The sequence below is a fragment of the Mauremys reevesii genome, linkage group 7 (assembly GCF_016161935.1).
Source record: "Mauremys reevesii isolate NIE-2019 linkage group 7, ASM1616193v1, whole genome shotgun sequence".
NCBI classification, from domain to species: domain Eukaryota; kingdom Metazoa; phylum Chordata; order Testudines; family Geoemydidae; genus Mauremys; species Mauremys reevesii.
The window spans coordinates 107,304,376-107,325,566 of record NC_052629.1 but is presented as its reverse complement, the minus strand read 5'-3'; the positions used below and the strand labels follow the sequence as shown (position 1 = coordinate 107,325,566).

Here is a 21,191-nt window from a genome sequence, read left to right as displayed (position 1 = left end):
TGTACTGAGGCTAAGGAATTTGGAAAGCAGGCCATCCAGGAGTGGGGCTGGGATTCCAGTCCTGGGGCAACATAACATATTGAGGTGATATAATGCCACTGCATCAACACAAGCTATTTCTGAAAAGAACGACTACACAAGAACTTGTAAGTACACCCCTCAAATTGCATTTGTCACATGTAAGGAGTGGGAAATTCTGTCACGTCAGGGCAGGCAGTACCTCACTTGCCGTGTAGGTGTAGAGGACTTTGCCTTTGATAACAAACCAGAGCTTCTTCCAGTGCCTTTTGCCTCTCTTACACCTGCTGAGATAGCCACTGATAGATGATCCCTCTCCTGAAGCTGCCACCTGTATAGGGGATAATCAAGGGATCCATGACATCAAATGCTTTTTCCCCTCCAAAGCAGCAAGCATGCCATAAACAAGGCCCATTTTTTTTAAAAACTACATAGATATTCCTGTTTCCTTAAGAATATAATCAAGGAGTGAATAAAAAAAAGAGATGGCATGAATCTGAGAGTAATGTAAACACAAGAATGCTATTCTGCATAAGAGCATAGCAGTATTTATCTTAGGCCAAATACTGTTCTCACTGACACTAAAGAAGCCAATTAAGTTATTCTGGAAGCCAAGTCATTGAAGCCATTTGCTTTATACTGGTGCCCTAGAGAAATTGAATTTGTTCCCTTTTCCTTGCCTTGTTTTTATATATTCAAGGGTGCATGTTTCCAGAAGGAAGGATAGTGTTATGGCTAAAGCAGAAGGGATATGGGTTCTGTTGGCTTGACAATGGATTTGTGGTGTGCACTTGGGTGGGCCACCTCTCTAATACTCAGATTCATCTGTGAATACTCCTTTCCTCAGTATTATTAAATAATTGCCACCCTGGAGTAAGGGAAGAAGTGATGAAGCTTAATTCATTAGTGTTTGTAAAGATTTTTGAGATCGGTGGGTGAAAGGTGCTATAGAACTGCAACAAGGTGTATACATGATTAATTATAATAATGCTGACATCTGAATAAAAGCAAAGCGTCAACTAGGGGAAGTGACTTGAAAATCAGCCTTTGATAACAGACACAATAGGGGAATTAACTGTATTTATTATAATGTTCTGTAGCAGGGTGGAGCATGAGAAAGTCCACCATACCCCATGTAAGTCAACTGGGAATGGTTTTGGGATCAAGATTGTTATAGAAAGCTTCATTTTAATAAATGTGTGCTGCCACCTTGTGGTTAAAGAGGCAATCTCTATTTTTCATAAATAAATGGAGCTGAAATGTTACTTCTCTAACTTGGTCATTGGTTTATGAAGTATCTTCCATGAATGTTTTACATACTGTGTTTGTACATTTATCCCTGTTTCAATTCATCACAAAGTTATGAGAGTTCCTTCCTTTCACAGAAGTTAACTACATGCACAGCACAAGGTCCAGATCATGATCTCACTGAAATCAGTTAACTGAAGTTAAATTCCCTGGATCGGGCCCTACATGTTTAGTTGGGTAGACAGCATGGATAGTCAGAGGATATTAATGTAGTCAGATTTTGAATCTGATGCTTAGTTTCAGAAGGGAAAATAATATATTTGGGTGAAATCAGGGCTCCACTGAAGTCAATGGGAGTTTTCCCATTAACTTCAGTAGGGTCAGGATTTCATCCATTTATTTCAGATAGGCTAGGGTGAGCTACAGGCAACACAATTAAACAGTTGCATTCACCAATTGCTTTGAAAGGGCTAGCTTTTACCTCCCCCACCCACAACTCACGCTGACTGGATTCAAACGTAGTTAGTTCGATTGAAATCCATGGGGCCACATTGGAAATAAGGATTGTAGTAAGGCCACAGAACAACTGCTGGATGGCAGTGACTTCTGGTCAATACTAAACTCCTGTATTCAAACTAGTGACTTCTGTAACCCATCACTCTGATGCTTCCCCTGAGCTTGTTGTTAGACCTTCTGGGGTTGATGTAGATGTTAAGATTTAATTTAAATTATTGGGAAAATGAAGGTTAAATGCTCAGCTGACTTGGTCTTAATAGGATGCAGAAACTATAGTGATAGCATCCGATCTTGAAGTGTTTTGTATTTTGCCCTGTTACACTGAGTAAAATGTAATCTCATGATACAGAGGATCTAGACAGTGGGCTGATCCTGCAGCATATCGAACAAATTCTAAACAATGAGAGTGAAAGCTACTGTAGTGCCAACACACAGTCCTCTCAGGCTAGTTCCTTGCCTTTTCTCAGGCAGCGTTGGTCCTACCTCCATAAGAGCAGAAGGGATCTTCTTTTGTTTCTTGAAGGATGAGTAGTGAATATTGTGGAAGACGGAGGAGAAGGCACTGCCTGAAAACCTGGATGAAGTTGGAGGGAAGCTCACACTTACTGGCCGCTCTACAATATTAGGAGAAATAGGAAGTGGGAAAGAATGGATTAACTGGTGCAAACCCTTAGGTTAAGTCTACAACAATAGATGTTATCCAGGCTAATGCAAATAGGGATAAGAAAATGCAATGCCTAACCTATAGTTGCTTAATCTTCCTTTAGCTATTTTCTATCAAACTCCCAGGTTAAGTCTGGTTAGCAGAATTACTGTTCAATGAACTTTATGGCATTGTATGGTGGAAGCATCCCTACAAATACATACAGCTTGTATGGAAGATAATCAGGAAAATAATTGTGTTATGTTGTGTTCTCACACTTAATGACCTTTCAAGAGCATTGATCATGTGTCTCTGCCATCTGTGCACTCTACTTATTCTGATTGCTTCCTGGGCCACCAATAGTTTCATTTTGGCGATGTTCTTTCAAGCCTGAATGTGTCTCCACTGTGTTCTGAGAACAGAAGACAATTTATTCCATCTCCGGGACATACTCTATCAAGAAACCCTATAGCCCTATCAGCGAAGACACTATTGTACCAGTCAGTGCCATCACCTGAGTTACAATCCTTCTGAGTCTCACCTGTGTCAATACATGTCACCTGGAAAATCTGAATGGAGCACAGCCCTGAGTCAGTACAGCCTTGAGTTGTCACGTGGCTCAGTCCACTCTGACAGGTTCAGAGCATGTCTTCCTTCACTAAGCAATAACAGTGCATGTCTGCTATGCTGTTAAAACTGGTGTGTGGATCTCTTTAACCAAGAAGAAAAAACTAAATTGCACCTGTCCCTAGTGCCTAAGCCCTTAACAAAAAGGCTCTTGCCTATAAGTTGTCCATACATTTGACCTTAGCCCTGCACAATGGGAAATGCTAACTCCTTGCACTGAGGCAGATAGTTGTCGATAGCTTCTTTGTTTTTAAGCCATTGCTTTGCTTTCATTAGCACTTCACTGGAAATTACAGGGAAGGTGCTGTTAGCTGTAAACAGCAAGATCGTACCAAGTATTATTGCTTATTATTCTAGTGCATCAAGAGGTCACAGGAAGAATTTGAGGTTCCAGCTCACTAAAAGCTGCTCAGCCATCATGCAGCCTGCTATTTCCCCAGAGCTTGCATTTGTATCACTCTTAATACAGCTCATATCTCTGTCTGAAGGAGAAATTCCCTGTAATGAAGCAGACCCTTCTCTCTTCATATGCAGGTAGCATTTTCATTCAACTCATCAAGGAATGAAGAGGACTCACCTCTTTTTCTCAGTTCCGAGTAGCAGCCGTCACAGACTTTTGCTAGTCGGTCTTTGAGGTACGTCAGGGGATGTTTATTTCTTGAACAATTTCGACATACAATCTGCCACAGAAAGGATAGATATGTATATATGTACATTTCCCCATACCAGTGTACATTACCAAACAGATTCTCTGGGCTGGTTGGCAGGGGAAGAGGCAGAATGGGCCAAATTTGGCTCTTGGCTAGACCAGTATGAATAAGGATTACTCCCCTGATTTTAATCATAATTACTCTAGATTTCTATCATTGTAACTCGGAGCAAAATTTAGCCCAATACATTTAATTGCCACTTCATTGTTCTCCTTCAGTTCTCACCTTAAAATTCTCCTTTAGCACGATGTCTACAAAAAGCTTGACAATGGTTAGGCTGCTAGTGTGGCAAGACCACGGTCTATCATGCCGACCCACGTATACTCCCCTGCCGGTTTGTCAGCATTCATCTGTTGTGCCTTGTCTTATACCTAGAGTGTAAGTTCTTTGGGACAGGGATTGTCTTTTTGTTCTCTGTTTACACGGCGCTTAGCACAATGGGGACCTAGTCCATGACTGGATGTCCTAGCTGCTACAATAATATAAAAATTAATAAGCATAATTGTACAATAGTCTTATGGTTGTCTCCATGGGGATGACACATTCCCTGATATAAAAATTCATGCTCGCCATGGTACCATTAAACTGGAGTTGATCATGCTGTTAATAGCTTCGTTTTCAGAAGTGGATTGGCATGTCATACTACCACTCTGCAGGCAGAGGCAGAGAAGTATTTTGTTTGTGAAACTGAAGGATCATTGAACTAGGATTAGATTTTTAGTGGGACAGGAATTTAAAATTAAAATCCAGATTAAAACTGACATAGTGGAACATTAACTGAAATTGAAAGGTGGCAAATTTAAAACTGATAAAAAGAAATGCTTTTTCATACAAGGCATAGAGCCTGTGAAGCTCAATGCCAGAAACTATCACTGAGGCTAAGAGCTAAACTAGATTCAGAATAGGATTGTGGCTATCCAGAATTTATAACAGAAAGAATTAACACAAGAACCAAGAACACTGAAAGATATAAACCCGCATGTTTCAGGGCATCAACCAACCAGTAACTAATGGGGGTTAGGAAGAAATGATCTCTGGGGGCAGATTATCAAATAAGAGCCACTGCAGTTTCTTGTACTTTCCTCTGAAGTAGCTGGTGCTGGCCACTGTCAGAGACGGGATACTGGATTAGATGGACCACTGGTCTGATCCAGTCTGGCAATTCCCATGCATCACTCACGTGTGAAGTGATTTAAGAACAATGGCCATAGAGACTAGGAGCTTTGTGTATCTACATTCCCAAAGCTTTGGAGCTTTCCATATCTAAAATGTAACTCAGCAACTGGAAAACTGTAGTCTGATTGCTGCATTGCCCCAGTGCTACCCACATGTCCCATTTGAAAGCTATGTTCAGCAATGTATAACCCATGACCCTTTCATTTGGTTGAGTACCTAGTCTTTAGGATTAGTTTGCCACTCAGCAGAATCTTAATATTGTTCCAATCAAAGTCACTAAGGGTATGTCCAGACTACCCGCCAGATCGGCGGGTAGCGATCAATCTATCAGGGATCGATATATAGTGTCTTGTCTAGACACGATATATCAATCCCCAAATGTGCTCCCGTTGACTCTGGAACTCCACCAGGGCGAGCGGCGGAAGTGGAGTCGATGGGGGAGCCATGGCCGTCGATCCTGCGCCATGAGGACGAGAGGGAAGTCAAAATAAGATACATCGACTTCAGCTACGCTATTCCTGTAGCTGAAGTTGCGTATCTTACATTGACCCCGCTCAGTGTAGACCAGCCCTAACAATCTGAATGCTTAATTCTCATTTGCAAAGCTCTACTGGCAGTCTTTGTGAGGAGTCAGATTCTCTTCTCTGTATGCAGGTGCAACTGTGCTGAAGTCAGTGCAGTTGCAGCTAGTGTAATGAAGAGGAGAACTTGTCCCAGAGGCTTTCCCTACTGTTGATGAGTCTGAGTGAAGCTGAATTTATGTGACACTTACCTTCCCACATGCATGGCAATGATGGCGTCTCAGAGTGAGGGTAAAATCAGAGCCGCAGTTCATGCACATCATGACATGGGACACAGGTACCAAGGTTGGAGGCCTCTCACCCAAGGATATTCCCAGCCTTTCCCTTAACTTAAAACAAAAAGTGAAGAAATATCCAGATTTCCAGAGCATACCCAGTTCTGCTAATGCAACTCCCACCTTACCTGCAGCAATATCTGCTGAACTGCGCTCGCCTTTCCCCACCCCCATTTCTGCCAATCTACCTCGTTCTTGGCACACAATCCCTGTTATTCCAGTCCTGGGCTCCACTTTCATTCTGAAGGATCCCAAAGTGTTCCACAAACTCTACATGCAGCAGCACTGAGATGCAGTCAATTCTGGGGTGGAAGGTGATCACAACTACTACACAGCATATGATATAACAGCAGAGCCCCCATCTGCAGCTGGTATAAATTGGTTCAGATCCACTGAAGTCAATGGAGCTGTACTGGTTTACATTAGTTGAACATCTAGCATCTATGTGCAATTTTGGCTGAGACCACCTAGGCATACTCATATTCTTATTACAAGACTCATGGACAGTTTAATATCCAGGAAGAGTAGATGTTTTTTAGGTCTCAGTCAAAAAATTCCTCATCCCCACCATACGCTGCATGGCACTCAATATATCAACCTCAGAATGAAGAAGGCTACGTTGACTATTGTGCTGGCCACTATCTTTTGGGATGGTTTTATGACCAGTGGCAGGGACTGTTTAGAAGTCACCAAACTCCTTTCACTTGTAACTCAGACCATGATTTGGACCCAGATCTCCACGGAAGACAGTGGAGTTACTCTGAATGAATGGGACCCAAATCTGGCCCACATTTTTTATTACCGTTCGGCACTCAAACTGCTTTGCTGTTTACCCATATTTGCACAAGTCTGTTACCCCACCTAGGTAGGTTTGGTATGGAGAGAATTAGACTCATGCAGGAAGAAGGAAAAGAGAATTCAGCCTGAGCAAAACTCTTTTGGATCTGATTCTCCTCTCATGCTGGTATAGACAGGAATAACTCTATTGAAGTCAATGGAGTTGCACCAGTATAAACTGATCGTTAGGTCTCAGTCAGGCCCTTTTGCTGCGGGCTTTAGTGGTGGTGAGTTAATGATCCTTTGTGATATAATTGTGACAAAACCATTTCTGATGGCTCAAATGGCTTTCTTACAGTCATCTGCGAGGCATACACTTATTTTTTGATAGCATCTAGGATGGTAGCCATACAGGGCTAAATCTGGTTAGTGTTACTCCAGCAAAACTCCCACTGACTTAAATGAAACCCACAGTATGAATTGGAATTGCAACATGTTTAAAATTCCAGTAGCGGCCACAGCAGGCTGAATATTAAACACAAGTACTGTGGTGACCTTTGTCATTTAGCCCTAGCATGGTGATTTATATAAAAATAATCAGAATACTCTGCCATTAGGAACTTTTTCCTTTTCCCTTTTTTAACTCTTTAGATGGCTTTGCATCCTCTTAGGCAATCAGGACTCATTCTTACCTCAATACTGTTGTGAAAGGTAGATGCATTTGGAGCTTTGTAGTCATCTGGAATGGTTCTGCTGATGCAGCTATACCACTCGTCCCTTTCAGAGCATGAACTGTGGAATGAAATACAGCAACACAATCAATGCCATGACCTTCAGTGATTGAATCAAGAGGCTTCTGGATCAAGGGAGAAGGCTCCAATCTACTGACATTTTGCTTCTCCCATCAACATGTTGAATTATTAATTCTTTGGCCAAGAACAAAATTAAATGTTGGACTTCTGATATTTATGATTGGATTGATGATACCTAGGATGCTTGATACATTATGAACATGACTGGGATGGCTAAAATGCAGTCTGGCCATATCTGGCCCACAGATTTTCCAATGTGGCTCAAGGCCACTCTTACTGTAATATGGAGATTCCAGCCTAAACCACAGGTGGCAGCATTCAATGCTGCTTCTTTCATCTCTGTGCTTGCCACTCAGAAAGCAAGAGAATTGCATCCCAGGGCATGTAACCTCTGCTTGGGTTGCTCAGATCAAGGTAAAGTATTTCATGTTGATACTTGTCACCTCTGTGTTAGCTGCTTAGGTAAAGAGGGAGAATTGCATGTTGGGACATATCTATATTAAAAATGAGACTGGTTTCAGTTTATTCCATTTCAGGCAAATTAGATACTGCCCTCAAGAAACTGGCAAGATGCCAATGTGACATTTTGTTAGAGAAATTTTGCGTTCCCCTGGATTGGAGAAGCTACCAGAATGCAATCCTGTGATTCTTTAAAGTGGCCACTAGATGTCACCCTTGCACCATCAAAACAAGCTGGTAGTGCATTTATCCGCCATCCAGCTCTCCTGCCAATCTCCCAGGTCCTGAACTGAGATTCTGCTGATTCCAGAAATGAAACTTGGAGCTTAACGTGTGTTGTCTTGCATACACAAAATCCCCATTTAGCCACCTTCCCTGTATCAGTTAGTTTTCCTGCAGGGACTCAAAGTTGCTCACCATCTCAAGCTGAGATAGGAGTAGTGACTTGACTGAGGTTCACCGGTATACCAGTGTGTGCAGGGAAGAATACCACTGTGCCAGGCTATGTAGCAGCTGTGTGTGTGGACCCCTCCCTGAATCCTGTCTGTACTATGACTTCCCAGTTCGGACCACTCTTTCTAAATTCTATAAACATCAAATTAATTTCCAAAAGCCAACAGGGAAGCCAACAGTTCCATGCAGGTTGAGGCAAGGGAATGCTGTACTTCATTCTCCATTGTAAATGGTGCCACCTTCCAGTTACATCAGGTGTAAATTCCAAGTGTGAACTTGGGTCAGAGCAGTCTGTCCTCCACAAGCTGTCCCAGGCATTTACATTAAAGCTAAGCGCTCTTCCCACTGGGGATCCCTTTAAAATTAGTAGTGGCATTAATGCCAGCTGCTGCTGAGCTGTGATTTCCTCTGACTGTGTCCAAGAAGGCCAATGAACAAGACATCTGAGAACAATTTGTCTTTTATAATCTTAAAAAAACTCAACCATGGAAGCACATGAGTTGATCAATGACCTCTGGTTTAGAGTCCCTGCACCCCGTGAGCAAGCACTCATCTGTGAAAAACACCAGCCTCTGTAAAACTTAACGACCCTGTTGGAACAAAGAGGGTCTGGGACAGGTGTATAATGCACACTGGTCTTGAATTAGCTGCTGCATGACAAAGAATTGCAATATTGTACATTACCTCATTGCCAACACTTACAGGACTATTCAGTCCCTTCTACTAGTGAAAGCCAACTCTGCTCCCTTCCCCCCAAAATTTCACTGCCAGTGCAGTTTTTGTGGGAAATATGACTGGTTTGAATGGAAAGCATATTAAGCCTAAGATGCCTAGAATTCCCAACCTATGAGCTCAGAGGTTCTCAAACTATGGAGGCGCGGAAATGTGTCAAGGGAGGCGTGAGCTGTGTGCCTTTTTTTTTTTAAAAAGAGCTCCGGCTGTCAGCCCCCAGTGGCTGGGGCTTGGGGAGAAGGGCCGTGCACACCCAGGAGGTGGAGGGAGAGGATAAAGGGGACAGCTGGAGCCCTGCTACCTGAGTTTGGGCTGCCTTCCCCCCTCCCCCCTCCCAATCCTTCACTGGGAGGCAGCCTGGGCTCAGGCTCTCCTTCCTTCCCTCTCTCTCAGTCTCTCACCTGGAAGTGGTGGCAGGGTTTCGGTTGTCAGCCCCGGGGTGGCAGCAGCAGCACAGAGGTAAAGGTGGCAATGGGGTGCTCAGTCTGTGAACAGTGATATTGACAAATACCACTTTTCACATTGCCGCCGTTGCGCTTGGCTCTGCCTGCAGAGCTGGACAGTGCTATATGTACTTGTGTAACGGGTGGGAGGAAGGGGCATAAACAACTACAGACACAAAGAAGGGGGACACAATCAAACAAATTTGAGAACGACTGTACTAGCCAAATGAAGACCCACAAGGCTGTAGTTATGTCCCCAGTCTCCAAAAGGTCAGTGGAAGTGGCACCAACATAGGGTTAACCTCCTGAGCTGGGTAAATCATGGATTTGTCAGTTCCTTGGCAATTTTGAAAAGTCCCTAAAACATTTGTATTGGGTCAAACAAAACGTTTTATTTCAACAACATTAAAACATTTTGTTTCAATTTGACCAATTTGTGAGGTGTTTGCATTTAAAATTTAATACGAAAGGAAATTTAAAAACGAAAAGTCATTTCAAAGCACAAAAAAACAAAACATTTCAATTTTTTAAAACAATCAATTTGGTGAAATTGACACAAATTTGCAAAACACTTTGAGGTTGCTTAAAATGCATTCTTCATCAAAAAGTGTTGTGGATGAAAATTTCCCCCTCCTTCTGTCAACCTCTCATTTGCCATAAAATTCTAGCCATTTGAGGTTCAAGACCTGGCTTTAAAAATAATAAAAGCATGGCTGACTTAATGGTGTGAATTAAAGTCATTTTGGCAAGGACAGCTGATTAGGGATGATCTGTCAATAAAAGCCTAATCTCCAACAGGCCCTTACCACCTACTCTTCACTCCATTAAACATCTCTAGGCAATAATCACAGACTGTTATAGTGTCTAAGTGTGAGGATAACACATGGCTGCTGGCTTGTAAAATGAATTATGTCAATTGGCACTGACCTGATCCCAATTAACTAGCTCACTGGTTGTATGAAGGATCAAAGGGATTTTTGCTGAAGTTTTGGAGGCTGTGAACAGCTCAGAGTGCACAACCCACAAACTTCAGTATTGTCACACTAGGCAGCGGAAAAGATTTTGGGGGTCTAGCCAAGGTGACACATCATTTACTCTTACAGTAAGCTTAGTCTAACAGAAAACAGAAGGTCAAATGTCACTACACTGTCACTGACTGCAGGGGATACCTGTGCAGCAAAGAAACTGGCCTGGAATAGGCAAGGTATGCATTCAAATTTGTTTGGTATGAAAATATGGGGATGGAATGATCCCGTGGGATTGGAAGTGATTCAAAACTAATTTTTCATGAAGATTCTTGGTCTTTCAAATAATACTCCAGTTGCTCTTCTTAGAGCAGGACAGGCATGAATTCTAGTCTGTCCAAAGTGCAGTACAGTAATATTAACGTTTGGCTTTGCATTCAGCATGCATCCACAGTGTTTGTCAAGGTTAAGCTTAGAGAAACAGCTCAGTAGGGCTTTCTCATGTAATTTCCTTGATTAGAGTCTATTCAATATTGTTTGCATTTTTTAGGTTTCTCAGATTTGGAAATGATTTGATATAAATTTAAAAATGTGAAATTAATGTGTAATTAAATAGAGGATATTAGCAAGCAAACGGATATGGCGGTTGTTTCTATGTCAAAAACATCACCTTCGTCCCCCTTGTTAAAAAGGGTATGCCAGATATTTAGATAGTTTGTTGTAATAACATGTTAAGGAGGGCCTTTGCAGCTCTCCATTTCCAATCCATGCAGACAGTTTTCCTAGAAGGTTGATATGCTGGCACTGAGAAAGCCACTGCCTTTGTCCATGTGGCTCAGGGCAGTTGAACGACCTACCCCACTATTTATTACACTGTAATTATGTTGCCACTTGAGGTCAAAAGGGCTTTCTGTGTTTTTACCCCAGATGCCTTTTTCTATGGTCTCTCAGGGCAGGTCCATACTCACCGCGTGGGTCGACGCGGTGAGTTCGACTTCTCGGAGTTCGAACTATCGCGTCTAATCAAGACGCGATAGTTCGAACTCCCCGCGCGCTCCGGTCGACTCCGGAACTCCACCACCGCAAACGGCGGTGGCGGAGTTGACCTTGGAGCCGCGGAGTTCGACCCCGCCGCGTCTGGACGGGTAAGTAAGTCGAACTAGGGTACTTCGAGTTCAGCTACGCTATTCGCGTAGCTGAACTTGCGTACCCTAGTTCGACCCCCGCCCTTAGTGTAGACCAGGCCTCAGAAAACAGAGTATTTATTAGGAACAGACATAGTACCTGTGATCCAAGAGATTGCCCTATTTGCATGGTCAGCCGCTAAAATAAGGAAAATGGCACAGTGATTATGTATGGTTTATTAGTTTATGTATTTTTAAATCTATATTTACATGTATTTTTGTATTTTATAATTATGGATTTAATTTTCAGTTTTATTTGAATATACTTTTGCTTTCTGTATATTGGCCTATGGCTAAGTCACTATTAGTAAAAGCTTGACTTGGTCTGGAATAGGATTCTGTCACTGATTGTAATGCCACTGCAGCCTTTCTGTATCATTGTACTGTGACTGCATTCTCACTTGGCTTTCTTAGGGTGTGTCTACACTGCAATTGGAAGTGTGATTGTAGCATTCATGAGCGCCAATAGTCGTGAAGCCGTGACCGCACAGGCTAGCTGCTTGAATGAGTACTGGGTGGGCTTGTACAGCTGCTTCATTGCTATCAGTATGTGAGCTAGCTAGATTAAAGCTAGCATGGATATGTCCACATGTGCTGCAATGCCTTGCCTTCCCCCCAAACGGCAGTATAGACATAACCTTATTTAGGTTTCATATGGGTACCACCTGCTTACGATTCTGTCTGAAGAAGAGGATTCTGAAATGTGTGTAAAGGTATAGCAGCATCCATCTCTTCTCTGCAAGGGCTGCATGCTCAGTACGATCACCTGCTCCCTGTAAGCCAAAGAATTATGCTCTCTGGGTGGGACATTTTCAGTGGTAGATGCAAGTGCTTGCCACTGCCATCTTTTCATACAGCAGTGCTGTATGAACCAGAACCACAGGTCCTGCTTATCATCATTTTAGTGCCTTTTCTGTGGTCTTGGTCTTTGCTGCTTATGCCATGTTCTCTGTTCATCTATGTGTATTTCTTGCCTCATCCAAGTGCAAAGGCCTTAAGGGCTGGCAGCTGATAATTGGCCCTTGTCAGGGGCTTGTATCAACCCAGAAACAATGGAAGTCATGTTACCTCAGGGAGGTCCAAAGCCTCCTGGCATTCCCTAGTGCCCTGTGGAGTGCACCCGTGGTGCCATCTCTTAGGAGAGTGTAGCATGTTCTCCCATCTGTGGTCAGTTCTGTCAGCCAGAGTAGAGAGGAAGTGGGGCAATAGCCAGGCTCCCTCTCTGCTCCCTAGAGGTGACTTGTGCCCTAGGGCAGGGGTGGGCAAACTTTTTGGCCTGAGGGACGCATCGGGTTTCAGAAATTGTATGGAGGGCCGGTTAGGGGAGGCTGTGCCTCCCCAAACAGCCAGGCATGGCCTGGCCCCTGCCCCCTATCTGACCCCCCCCTGCTTCTCGGCCCCTGATGGCCCCCCAGGACCCTATCCCCTTCCACCCCTCCTGTCTGTCCCCTAACCACCCCCAGAACCCCACCCCTAACTGCTCCCCGCCGCCCCATCCAACCCCCCCCTTCCTGACTGCCCCCCGGGACCCCTGCCTCATCCAACCACCCCTTCGCCCTGTCCCCTGACTGCCCCCAGAACCCCCGTCCCTGACTGCCCCCACCCCTATCCACCCCCCTGGCCCCTGACCACCCCCCTGTCCTCTATCCAACCCCCCTCCACCATTCCCTGCACCAGGACAGGCAGCCGTGCCGCCCGGCTGGAGCCAGCCACGCAGCACAGAGACTGGGTCAGGCCGGGCTCTGAAGCTGCACTGCCCCAGGAGCTCACAGCCCCGCCACCCAGAGCATTGCGCTGGTGGAGGAGCGAGTGAGCTGAGGCTGCAGAGGAGGGGGAACAGCGGGGGAGGGGTCGGGGGCAAGCCTCTCAGGCAAGGAGCTCAGGGGCCGGGCAGAGCAGTCCCGCAGGCCGTAGTTTGCCCACCTCTGCCCTAGGGTGTGTTAGCAGGGACTTCACTTATGGTTGGCCCTTCAGTGAACAGCACAAGGAGGGAGAGGCTCCTTGTACTTGTGACTGACCCCTGTGAAAGAGCACTATCTACCTATAGTACCCAAAGGGCAGCCTCTCCGCTTCAAGCCCTAATTTCACACATGACTCTCACTGGAGTCACTGGCTCAGCCTTTACAAGAGCACCAACTGCATGTCAGCACAAAAAGAACAATGGAGAATCCAGGCCAGGATTGCCAACTTTCTACTCACACAAAACCAAACACCCTTGCCCCACCCATTCTCCGAGGCCCTGTCCCCACTCACTCCATTCCCGCCCCCCCCCGTCGCTCACTCTCCCCACCCTCACTCACTCGCTCATTTTCCCTGGGCTGGCTCGGGGTGGAGGCTCTGGGGTGGGGCCAGAAATGAGGGGTTCAGTGTGCGGAAGGGGGCTCTGGGCTGAGGCAGCGGGTTGGCATGCAGGAGGAGGTGAGGGCTCCGGCTGGGGGTGCAGGCTCTGGGGTGGGGCTGAGGGGTTCAGAGGGTGGGAGGGGGCTCTGGCTCAGGCAGTGGTTTGGGATGTGGGGGGGGGTGAGGGCTCCGGCTGGGGGTGCAGGCTCTGGGTTGGGGCTGGAGATGAGAGGTTTGGGGTGTAGGAGGATGCTTTGGACTGGGACTGAAGGGTTCTGAGGGCAAGAGGGGGATCAGGGCTGGGGCAGGGGGTTGGGGCATGGGATGAGGTCAGGGGTGCAGGATCCGGGCAGCGCTTATCTGAGGCAGCTCCTGAAAGCAGCGACGTGTCCCCCATCCCTGGTGGGGCCAGGGATGAGGGGCTTGGGGATCAGGAGGGGGCTCCGGGCGAGGGCTGGGGGTTCAGAGGGTGGGAGGGGGTTCTGGGCTTAGGCAGTGGGTTGGGATGTGGGGGGGTGTGAGGGCTCCAGCTGGGGGTGCAGGCTCTGGGGTGGGGCTGGAGATGAGGGGTTGGGGCATAGGAGGATGCTCTGGGCTATGTGGAGGCGCAGCCAGGTAGCTGGAGGAGGGACATGCTGCTGCTTCTGGGAACTGCGCAGAGCCACAGCAGGTGGGGAACCTGCCTTAGCCCCACTGTGTCACCGACTGGACTTTTAATGGCCTGGTCAGCAGTGCTGACCGGAGCCACCAGGGTCCCTTTTTGACTGGACATTCCAGTCGAAAACTGAACACCTGGCAACCCTAATTCCAGGCAAAGCTCTCAGTATGCTCCAAAGTAAATCTCTGCCTTTACACATGGACTTCATCTGCATTAGAACTTCTCTACACTAAGGCAGTAGGTGTCTAGTTATTTAGCCAACACAAATCCATATACCTCCTGCTTTTTTTTTTTAAACTGACAGTGGGTAGTGCAGATGCACCCTTTGGACCCTAAGGGGCACTGGATGGGCATCCAATACTGATAATAAAAGTACCAGACATCTTATTACTTAGTGTGAAAAGATACTAAATTCAAGGGCTTTGGCAGAGTTCTGAGCATTGGGCGCAGATGACATATGTTCCTTATAAGAGAAGGATTTAGATTTCAAAGTGTGTTGAAAAGAAATCACCCTCCCAGTCTATTAGGTTGGTTCCAGTGTGCATGCCATGCATGCTGTGCTTCCAGCCATACTGTAGGTGGAGACTTGAGATGGGAACTTCAGTTCTCAAAACTTTGATAACCGCATCAGCGCGATCAACTGTCACCGAGACTAAATTATTTTAATTTTAAACAATGTATCTGAAAATCATACACTGCCCCTTTTTTGTTGTTGTCTCTCTTGTTGACACCTTTGGAATTAAAACCAAGAAGAACACGGTATACTCTCTCCTCCTGCTCAGAAATTAATGTACAAATTCTCGCTGCTGTCAGCATGTGATCACAAGACAGAGAATGCCCTCCCTGACTGTGATCCGTACCAACTTTGTCCAAACTCATTAGGAAAATTCCTTTTAACAAAAAGACCTCATTACATCGTCAGTAAAGTTTAATTTCTGTTTTAACTGTCATTTAAGTACCTTTAAATGCCTTTAAATCTATGGCGTGGAATTAGCTAATTACTATTTTTCATTAGCCCTTGGGTAACCCCAGTGATGTGAACTGACAAGTAAAATTATAAAGGGGAAGCAGACAAAGCTGGATTCTCAGCGTGACAGGGAAAAAGTTGTAAAAGATCAAGGAAGAAGGCTCAGACTTATTAGAAATGGATTTTCTACTCTGCTCAAAATCTTATCAAGTGCTGAGTCCCAGCTTTTTACTCATTATAAGTGTTGAATTAGTTGTGTCTTATGAGCCTTACATTGAAATGAATGCCCTCTTTATAATCAAGCACTTGGCCATTATCTATCACAATTGTATAGATTGAAATGGAGTTTAAAAACAGTGGGACACCAATTAAGTCTTGGACAGTGGTTGGACTGGTCTAGAGATATAGCTAAAATAAACACCCTCTGCCATGGCTGGTATGAGAGAATACCTTGCTGACAGGGTCAGGCAGTGTTCAGCGTATTCAATCTTCAGGACGTTTTGGGCTTTTTCTGTCACTGGGCGGCTGACCTAGAAACAAATGACACGTAAATGAAGGACAGACCGATTTAAACCATCTATGGTCAGCACATGGTAAAACTCTTGATGCACAGGGATCTGTGAAACTCCAACAGTTTGAGTGTTAACCATCAAAGTCTAGTACTCATGATGTTCTCAGTTGCTAAGAGGCTAGTGGGGACAAGGTAGTGGGCAGCCCAGCACAATGTGACAGTGGGGTGCAGGGTCAGTTGCACTGGTCCTGGTGGGATTTTTGGTCCATATTATTGCCAATTTGGGGTGTGTTCCATGTATAGATACTATGGTGATGTCTTGGATATAGAGACAGGTATAGCCAGAGTTTGTGTTTGGCCCATTATAAAGATAGGGGACAAAATTTGTGTTCAGATTTAGATTTAAATAAACCCAAACTTAGTGGGTGTTCAGGTCTGGTGTCCTGTTACCCCTGACAGGTCTGAGCCTTCTTTCCTCTCAGCTGTGGCATCTTCTCACAACTGTTCCCTAGATGAACATCCCGATCTCATTCCATCTCAAGTACAGAACCCACACCCAACCCCCCGCTCTCCAGCCTGATTCCAAACTCAGCCTCCAACATGCCAGGTGGAATACCGAAAACACAGGGAATCTCCAACTAATCATTTCAGCCTTGGTCTAGCAGGGTGGTCTGCCCCATAGGCTGAAGGGGATGGACGTGAAAGCTCCCGGAGAAGGGAATGACATGAGTGTGAATTTTTAGGAGGTGCTAAAACCCTGGTTAGTATATTGTAGGGAACAGGGAGAGGGAAAAGGACTAGATGGGATGTCTTTTCACAGAAGCTAAAGAGGGAAAAGTCATGATCAGATAGTAACTTTGAGTTTGGTTTGCTTTATTCATCACCAGCCCAAATGAGGCAGTCATGATAACCTGCAACCTTTTAGATATTCTTTTATTTGTGTACTTTATATTTTCCTCTTTAATTCCTGGAACACGCAAGGGACTCATTAGATAAAATGCCCTTTTTCCTTTCAGTCATCTGGAAAGGAGACATAAACTGGCAAAGCATTAACAAGGCAGCCAGTAAGCCCCAAATAAACTTTAATGCCAGGTTGTTGTCTGAACTAAGCATTACCCTCATGCCGGACACAGCCAAGGTGTTCTTCAGTCGGTATTTGCCATCCTTCTGGGGATACGTGTACAGCAGAATATCATTCATCTATGTGAAGAGAAAGGCAAAATCAATAATTTGCAATATGTCTTGCAAGCCTAACCATTATTCTTGGGTGGGAGGGAAGCCCAGAGCCAGCAGTGACTTAACGAATTGCATGAATTGTTACTAAAGACAGGGATGAGCCACGAAATTCAGATCCAGATCCAAACTTCTACAAAGCTCCAGAGTGTTTAGCTTTTGGTTCAGACACATTTCGACTGTTGTTAATTACTAAGTGCTCAGTGTAGGTGGAATGGCTGTTTGTGTTAAGGGAAAGGCTACAGATGGTCTGAATGCACCATCTCAGCACATACACATCCCGGCTAACCCCTTTCGAACCTGCGGCTCTGGAGCTCTTGCCATTGCACATACACATTAGTACTCAGAACTTGGAGAAACTTTGGCATCCACCATCAGAGAAATCTTGAGAGACTGGGTGCAAGAGGCTCGGGTAGGGTGACCAGACAGCAAGTGTGAAAAATTGGGACGGGGGTGGAGGGGTAATAGGTGCCTATATAAGAAAAAGCTCCAAAAGTCAGGACTGTCCCTATAAAATCAGGACATCTGGTCACCCTAGGCTCGGGAAAGGCCATGGAGATGCCATCCAGTAGTATTGAAAATGTTATCCTTCACACTGAGCCGTGAACAACCTTGCATTATCTCCCCAATGAAATGTGATGAGGGCTGGGCCTTGGCATGTACAGACCCCACAGAATCAGATGGTCTTCCATTCTCTGCGGCCCTTCAGTGAAAACAGTGAAATGTGGGTGTAAGTTGCAATGATCTTGGGGAAGGTGCCAGAAACCCTACTGTGATATTTTCCAAGGCCCTACTGTGGTCTGACTTAACCCTACAAGCATTATCTTCAACAGACCACCATATCACTGAGTGCTTGTGCTGCATCTGATATACACCAAAGGGCTGAGAGAGCTCTTTTCCATTTATGAGAAAAATCCATCTGCTTCTTAAAGTCCCATCTTCCTGCCTGGAACTTGTTGGTTTATAAAATAGCTTCATACAAAAAGGGACAAATTCATCCCTGGTGTAACTCTGCCAGGCTCAATGGATCTAGATTTGAACCCTGCTGACCCCCTTCCTGATCACGAGGATGTCATTGGCACTGGACATCACGAGAAGTTGAGCTGCCACCTAGTCATTTCCTTTGCTGGGCCCTAAATGTTTTTCTGTCCTCCTCTGCTTCCACCAATGCCTTGCCTGAAAAAATGGAACCTTTGGGACCCTCTGAATGTTTTCTTAGAAGGTTGTGGTTCAGCTTTCTTGCAGAGACAGAACAGTTTCTAGTGGCTAGAGAAGGGAGACTTGGAGTTAGGACTCGTAGGGTGAAATCCTGGCTACACTGAAGTCAATGGCAAAGATCCCATTGACTTCAAAGGGGTCAGGAGTTCACCTGTGGGTTCTGTTCTTGGTGCTGCCACTGTCTGACTTTGGACAAGTCTGTGCCTCAGTTACTCATCTTTAAAATGGGGTGCCTACATCCCAGTGATGAGGCTTAATTCATTAGTATTTGTAAAGCTCTTTGAGATCCTCAGACGAAAAGTATTATTATTACATTGAAACTATAACTCTGAGAAGGAAGAAAAGTCTCAAGCTGTAGTCTCTCTATTCTGAAGTGAAGTGTTTACTCCTCTAATGGTATAACAATAGAATTTCCATAGAACTGGGTGACAAATGGCTTGTCATGGAGTTTTTATACCATTTACTTATTGCTTCATAAATTACCATCTGTGCTAACATTAATCTAATCAGCGCAGTGACACCTGCACTGTACTGATCATATTATGATTCTCAGTTTAACCGGGGCTGTGCTAGCTACAGAGAGGAATTCATCACAGCCTATTGGAAATTGGGGATCAGAGAGGTTAAGGGAGGTAAACCTATCAAACTGTTCATTGAAAAGCAGCTGGAATAAACTATTGTTTGCTTGATCTCACTGGAGGGATGAGCTTTTTAACTGAAGTTAGTATCAGCTGGGATGGCAGCAATTGCTAAAAAAAAGAAACAAACGCTTGTTTTTTTTATCATCATCTGAAAATGACCTCGATTCTCTTCTGTTTACTTTCACCTCCACCTGGAGATTCTGCCAGAGAGTTGGGGGATGAAAGCATCCCTTGAATTTTCAAAGGTTACTGGATTACAGAAGAAAGCAGTCTCCTCCTTTGCCAGTTAACAGTGCCACATACTTCGGGGTGATTCCAAACCACAGAAAAGGCAGCGAATGAAGGGCACTAAATCACACAAACACAAAAATCTCATAAAAAACATAGGATCTTCCTAGCATGAACTGCTGTGCCTCATTGGCTGCAAACCCTGTTTATTTTATTTATAAAAAAATATTTAAAAAAAAACCCAAGTGCATACTGTTACCATGGCAGCTCTGATTAGTATCCCAAGATTTTATTAATCATTGATGATGGCTTTGTTTTGTAATTGCCCACTGGAGGTGGAGTTTGTTTTTCCTTCTGTTTTGCCATGCTGCACAGAGGAGAAATGTGGCTCCAATCTCTTATAAGGTCCCACTAGCAATGACTCCTTGCAATGAAATTAGGATGAATATTTCATTGTTTGCCAGGAGAGGGATGCTATGTAAAAGAGGCACAGAGGCGCTGCCCTGCCTGCTGCTTTCCCTGGCTGTCTACACTAGAGAATTGAATTGCGGGTAAATGAATTGGTTGGCTAGTACTAGTCTTAGTACCAGCAGTCCAGTGGTCCATAGTAGCCGGAGTATTTCAGTTGTAGCTTTGCCTTTTGTCCCATGTACGCTTTTCTACACCATTGCAGTTGCCCTGCCCACTGGGTACCTATCCCTGCACAGCTTCTCGAAGTGGCCTCTGAAAGGTAATGAAAGACCTTCTGGCAGCCTTCAGGAATCCCAGGGGAATTGTGGTAGCGGAGATCAAACTGCTCCAATCCCTTGGAAAATCCTGGCTGCTGACTCCATTTCCTAGGCCTTTTCTCAAAATGTAGGCCAGAATGAATGTGCTCAGCTCTCACTCCTTGCTTGGTTTCCAGAAACTCCAGCCATATGTTTGATTGTCCTAAGGATTTTACAGTATTTTTCCTCTATGGGCCCTATATTGCTTCCATTTATGTGAATGGTAAAACTCCTATTGACTTGATTTCTACTGAAATTTTGAAAACCAGTTGTTGGGCGTCTGAGGCAAGGAGGTGGAGGCTCTTCTGGCAGTGGCTGTGATGAGCCAGAGACCAAGACTAGCAGCTGATGGAGTTTTTGTTATAATAGTGAGGCACCATCTGCTCCAGCATAGCCAACTTCGTGCAGTACCCGAGGGTGATAGTCACCAGGTGGAGCACAGGTTTTGGGTCCTGACGACAACTGCATATTGGTGGAGTAAGTTGTTCTCAAGACTTGGGATGAACAGAAGTAACTATATAAGCTGAAGGAGAGCTAGCCTCAATACTGCAGTGCCAGACCACAAGGACAAAAACTTCCAGAAAAAAAGAGAGTCCTGTGCAAATTGGCTGCCTTGGATAGTTACTAGTCAGTTGGGCACCAGTTTGGGATCAGGAAGTCCACAGTGAATGCAACTGTCATGGAGGTTTGCATGGCAATACATACTGTATTGTAGGGGTGTGAGATTAAGGAGAGTCAGTGCCAGAGATCACTGAGGGATTTAAATGTCTGTGGTTCTTGAACTGCACAGGAGATATTGATGGAACCAGTATTTCTATTCTGTGCCCCTCAATACATACGCACACTCCACAAATACATTCCCTGCTCTAACTCTTCTCCCTCGGTTCCTTTCATCACAGTCCCTTCTAAGTGTGATGTGAACCCAATAACATTTGAGTTCACACTGAATTTCCAAACCTATGATTCAAAATTAGGCCTGACAAATTCACCCACCCCTAATACTAACTAC

At 44.8% G+C, this 21,191-nt stretch overlaps 1 protein-coding gene and 1 long non-coding RNA gene across 4 annotated transcripts in view; one reads left to right on the top strand and one right to left on the bottom strand.

Moving 5' to 3' along the window:
- The window catches only part of LOC120369215, a 29,643-nt gene extending 22,141 nt beyond the window's left edge, over positions 1 to 7,502 (top strand). The window contains exons 3-4 of the long non-coding RNA XR_005583002.1: positions 3,587 to 3,687; positions 7,356 to 7,502. This is a non-coding gene — a long non-coding RNA (uncharacterized LOC120369215). The remainder of the gene's footprint in view (positions 1 to 3,586; positions 3,688 to 7,355) is intronic.
- Positions 1 to 21,191, bottom strand: part of FGD5 (FYVE, RhoGEF and PH domain containing 5) — a 153,048-nt gene that overhangs the window by 5,094 nt on the left and 126,763 nt on the right. For 2 of the 3 annotated variants that reach the window (XM_039482230.1, XM_039482231.1), the window contains exons 13-19: positions 17,212 to 17,295; positions 16,035 to 16,114; positions 7,264 to 7,363; positions 5,711 to 5,848; positions 3,630 to 3,732; positions 2,266 to 2,396; positions 221 to 349 (exon numbers count right to left, since the gene is read on the bottom strand). In XM_039482230.1, the coding sequence (XP_039338164.1) occupies positions 221 to 349; positions 2,266 to 2,396; positions 3,630 to 3,732; positions 5,711 to 5,848; positions 7,264 to 7,363; positions 16,035 to 16,114; positions 17,212 to 17,295 (765 nt within the window). The remainder of the gene's footprint in view (positions 1 to 220; positions 350 to 2,265; positions 2,397 to 3,629; positions 3,733 to 5,710; positions 5,849 to 7,263; positions 7,364 to 16,034; positions 16,115 to 17,211; positions 17,296 to 21,191) is intronic. The other variant, XM_039482233.1, reaches the window with a different exon arrangement.